Consider the following 5,891-nt stretch of genomic DNA (forward strand, 5'->3'; position numbering starts at 1 on the left):
AATATCTTGTTATCTTATATTATATATGTGAAAAATTCTACAATACGTATTAATCGCGTTATAAAAGGAGTTATCACTGTAATAAATCGTGGGTAAAAATAGTTGAAAGGAAGGCGTAAATGTTCAGAAATGTTTATACGGGGCGCACAAAAGCTTCTTCGGGCATCAGGGCCCCTCGTCGATGTCTGAGTGTCGCGTTTTCATTTTGCCGGAAAGGGTTAGTAACCAAGACGGTTTTTAAAAAATGCAAGTGACCTCGCGGCGCATAACGAGCGTACACGAATCATTGTTAAAGAGATGTGACACGGAGGATACGCGTGCATCCATCGTCGTCCGCGTGGAATACTCGATCTCTCTCTCTCTCTCTCTCTCTCTCTCTCTTTCTCCCTCCCTTTCTCTTCTCCTCTTTTCTCTTCCCTGTGTTTGAAAACGAAACGAGCCGAAGAAACGTCCTTTTGTTCGAAACAATGCGACATGTTGAATCGTTGCTTATCCATCTTTTTTCGCGGAAATAACCAATTTACTCTGCTGAAGGCTAATTAACATTGAGGATATGAGAGGAGTTAAATTGACGTGCAGATGCTTTGGGAAAAATTAATATTGACATTTATATTGATAGAAAAATAATTTGAAAAAAGCAAATGAACATATCATTATTTTTATAAGTATGTCTTTCGGAAATATTGAAAAAAATTTTTCAAATAAAAATTGAATGGTTTTGAGGAAGGCGCGACATAATGCAGGTTAATTACTTTTTTCACGGGTAAATGCGTGGAAGTTTGAAATATGAAGGCTAAATTTGTTTCTTGTCACAGGATCATATATTTTTTAATGCATAAATGTAACATTATTTTCTATAACATTATTAATTATATTGAATCAATTTAATCAAGAACAATTAATTTAAAAATAAGAGATATTTAATTATCTTCGAAACTAATAATTTTCCAAGTTATCGTCCTCGAAACGATTCTTCCGTCTGAAACATTTTTTAATATTTCCGAAAACATGTGAATTATTCCAGATGTTGGAATTACATGAAATATCCGATATATTATATTATATACAAAATATACAAGAAACAATAATATTATTGAAATTACCATTTTCTTATATTCATTTCAAAATAATATTTATACGATATTTGAAATATTATTTTAAAAAAATAAAAATTCTCGAAGACATAAAAATATTTATTTATCTACTTCAAAAATCTTATAAGAAATCAAAAAACCGAGCTTTTATGCTTAGAATGCTTCTCATCCTTTTTACTTCAACAGATCATCACGGTTCATAATATAAATATACTATCTTTATTTAAAATCTTTAAAAAATCTTATTTAAAAGCTCATTTTAACGTGATAATTTTTTTCGTTTGATATTGAAAAGAAATTATCACGTTATCTCTGATTCTTAATGAAAAGAATAAAAAGTGACACAGATAAAGAATAGTCCGTTTCGCAGTAGTTGCGGTCGGTGTTACACCGCCAGGCTCTCCCCACACTGGCGCCGGTTCAGGTGCCCATCATTGGCGATCAAGGCTCAACACTATCAAGAACTCCTTCCTTGGTAGTCCTCGATTTCATCGGCGCAAATTGCTCACAAGTGCCGAGGAGGTACTTTTTTATTTGATTAAACAAATATATTTATGAATTACTTTCGTCCATAAGTCATCTAATACGTGGGAATATATTTCAGAATATGAAGAAATGAAAATATAATTATGAAATATGATGTTGGAATAATTAACCGTATTATAAGGAAATAATATATTTTGATAATAACATAAATTTATTTTAATACATTAACAATAATAATGCAAATATTATTGGAAAATGTAAATAATTTTATATAACGTTATACCAAGATACGGATCAGATAATATAAATGAGTTACTTTTGTTTGAGATAGAATAATAAGATAGTACGATCATTCTAATTTTAATTTGTAATATTAAAAGATCAATTATTTCACTATAATAGTGCAATATAAGTTCTTTTCTATATTTACTTGTTTTATTTTTTACTTTAAAGCATATTTTATCTCATTCGTTAATTGATTGAATTAAATAAAGATATTTACTATGAATGAGATATATTATATTATAAAACAAATTTTTTTTCAAATAATTGTAATATTATAAATATTTTCTTAAATAATATTTATGTTATAATATTATTTATAACCAAATATAATTTACTATTACTTTTAAGATTATTTAAAGGAAGTGAGATTAAATGTACATGGTGTAATGATATTCATATCATTATACATATACGTATCATGCTATTTATAGATTCAAGCTATTGATAGATAAACACATATTCCATCCATAACTTTCTTCATACTTTCCATTGATATATAATAAATATTAGAAATTTAACTCATTCAATTATTATATTAAAGAATAATACTTTTTAATATATATATATATATATTTTATAACAAAGAACTTTGTTATTATTCTTGAAGAAATATTAAATATAATAATTAAAAAATGAATAAAAAATAATAGACATAACTTTACAAAATATGTTTTGAAAATATAATTTGAACAAATAATTAGAACGAAATCTATTATCATCATATATGAATTAATAGCAACTTCAATTTGGATATGGAAATAATTTTTCTGATCTTTGATTTTGAAAATGAAATATAGTTTTAATTTAAATATAGTTTACAAATTTTTGTAACTGCGATATTAAGAAATAAATTCACAAATTAATGTCAACCATAAAATGTTTAAAATTAAAAAGTGACTTATGGATACTTATGGATTGTACATATTTCAGAAATATCATTACGAATAAAATATATTTCTTTGATTTATACAGGTACATCTCACTCCAGATTCCTCTCCAGAACTTACAAAAAAATCATGGTTTGGTAGTCTAATGACCACGGAGAAAGATGAAACATTCACCATTCTCGTAAAAGGAAAGGTGTTAGCAAGCGTCAAAGCCGACTTGATACATGCTTTTTTATCGGTAAGCTTCTTTTTTACTTAATATTCCTCATTTATACATTATCGATCAAAAGTTTGGAATCATTAAGAAATTCTTGAAATTATTATATTGTATTATAATTATTATAATTATTATAATGATACATTTATCATAATATCTTTCTGACAAATTGTTTAAAGCGAAAACAATTCTGACAGCAAATGTGATTACATTTCAAGCAAATTTATGAACTTGGAATTTAATAATTTACTATGGTCAAAATGAAAATTAATTCATTGATATGTAATAACAGATAATCTCATTACAATCTTTTATATCAATATATTTGTTATTTTATTTGAATAAATTAAGAAGATTATTATTTATTTATTATAAAATAATTTATTTACATATCACATGAATTGAAATTATTTTTATCACATTATTTATAGAATAAAAAAATAATATTTAAATAATATATTAGAATAAAAAAAATATTGAAATAATTCATAATTTTAAAATATTAGTATTATATTTTTATAGACTATTAATTTAAATTTTTTATTTTATTAAACGTCACGTTAGTAAATTTTTGTAGTTTTTTTTTTTAGATATATATATTTTAATTATATTATTATATTTATTATATTTTTCTTACTATTATATTTTCATAATGTGCAGTTTACAATGTGTCAATAACAACATCAAAAGTAAGAAAAAGTAAAGATATCAAATTTTTGATCAATAATGTACGTTTGAAATTTCTCAGGTTCATATAAAAAGCAAGCAAGTTTTGATCAACAGATAGCAGAGTTGTCTCACAGTGTAAGCTCACCCATGTCCTTCAAAGTGGAATATAAAAGGGGTAGTACAGCGCCTGCCATGTTTCAAAGGCAAGTCCGTTTTCAAGTAGACATCAGCGCCATATCGAAACAGCCAAGTGAACCATTGTTTGCCATTACTTTTACTCTCTTAAGCGGTAAGTGAATTTTCACTTCATTAAATATTGTCGCAATAACTCTATATCTGAAAATCAGAATAACTTATATTTCTTTTTTCAGTATTTATCAGTAGTTCAGAAAAAAACTACAGATCATACATTATTGGATTTTAAAATTATTTATACTATAATAAATTTTTATTATATAATTTAAATATGATCTTATTTAAAATTTTATTTTATTATAATAATGCTTTGAATTATTCTATATTAATTATTCTATATTAATATATTTGAACATTTAATAGACATGATAAAAAGTATTTTATATAATTATAATAAAAATATAATTATATCTTTTAATTTCTGATATTTATAATTTATATCTCTAACTTAAAATCATAGTATCATAAAAATATTTATAAAAATACAACAATATAAAATATATATAATAATATAGCTTTATGAATTATATATATTGAAAAATGTTATTTTATTAAACAGGCTTTAACTTTAATACTATTTTTGTTTTAAAATTAGTTTATAATTTTAATATTTTTTAGTATTTTTTTAAATATTTAATCCTATATTTGATTAGTAAATAGAACAACTTCACAAGATGTGATTAATGTCTTACTTTGAAAATATGCAATTACACTTACAAACAAATTGATATCTATAGAAAATTGTTTGATTTTTATTTTTTCTTTTTTATTAAACAATTATAAAGAATTTAAATTTGCATTAAATGAAGGAAGACAGTAAAATGATAATATGATCCCATCTCATTCTATCTAACACAAACTTAAAAAATTACTTAATAAATAAATTTCAATGTTTTCTATCAACTTTTTGTACTTATTTTGCTTTCTATAATTTCAAATATATATCACGAATATATTAACATCTTATATGTATAATTGAAATTAAGAAAAAAAAAAATTTGAAAAATGACTTTCAGATATAAAATTTTTTTTTCACTCTTTTCTCTTATTCTTTTAATTTGTTTAATGTTTATTTATAAATGTCAAAAGAGAACAAAAAGGATATATTGTATTTTTGAATATAAACCGCGAAAAATGGTAAATTAGTAAGGTAGCAATGTTTCGAGTTTGGCAATCGTCCAAGCGCAACTAGATCGATGTTACCTTGGCAAGTATTATTTTACATTCTGCCTGTATCTACGAGAACCGTGTATAATGTATAATTCCAATGTTATTTATTTTCTTTATGCTTTTTTTTTTCATGATTGATTTACATTGTACACCTACAATTAAAAAAGAAAGTATATTACAGTTGGCTAAAAAAAATATCCAATTATATTAAATATATTCTAATATATAATTTATAATAATATAACTGTGTACTAGTAAAGAAAAACAACTAATAAAAAAAAACAATATATGTATTAATTTTTTATATACATATATACAATAACATATGTACAAAATAGCATAGACATATAAAACATAATAATGGAATATTGAAATAGTGTTATTGAAATAGTTGATTTACAAAATATTATTAAATAAATTGATAAATTTTATGTTATTTATCAACAATTTACTTTTCTGTATACTAAAATGGTAAAAAACTATTATTTTAATGCATAAAGTATCTTTTTATATCAAATAAATTTTGTAATTATATTTTTAAAGATATTTTACTACATTTTAAATAAAATATATACATACACTGTATATATATTTATTATTTTGTTCTTCAATGATAATTAAAAATTTAGTATTAAATATTCAGAAAGACGAATACTTTTAGAACTAATTTTATCTTATTTAATTTAACTTAAAAAATTGTAATTTTAATAGGAAATGATTTAATAGAAAATGTAATTAATAAGAATATTCTTGACTTAAAAATAAATCAAAAATATTCACATGAAACTTGATTTTTAAAAAAATTAAATTTGAAGTGCTTTTACAAGTATTTAGAAAACAGTAATAACAAGCATTTAATGTTATATACTAAAAGAATAATCATATTCA

General features: G+C 23.0%; 1 protein-coding gene across 1 annotated transcript in view; it reads left to right on the forward strand.

The window, feature by feature from the left end:
• sff (BRSK family serine/threonine-protein kinase sugar-free frosting) overlaps positions 1-5,891 on the forward strand; it is a 46,275-nt gene that overhangs the window by 36,694 nt on the left and 3,690 nt on the right. The window contains exons 9-11 of the mRNA XM_086916088.1: positions 1,465-1,616; positions 2,838-2,990; positions 3,753-3,927. Of these exons, the coding sequence (XP_086772214.1) occupies positions 1,465-1,616; positions 2,838-2,990; positions 3,753-3,927 (480 nt within the window). The remainder of the gene's footprint in view (positions 1-1,464; positions 1,617-2,837; positions 2,991-3,752; positions 3,928-5,891) is intronic.

Source organism: Apis florea, unplaced genomic scaffold (assembly GCF_048593485.1).
Source record: "Apis florea isolate Af1SG1 unplaced genomic scaffold, ASM4859348v1 contig_37_pilon, whole genome shotgun sequence".
NCBI classification, from domain to species: Eukaryota; Metazoa; Arthropoda; class Insecta; order Hymenoptera; family Apidae; genus Apis; species Apis florea.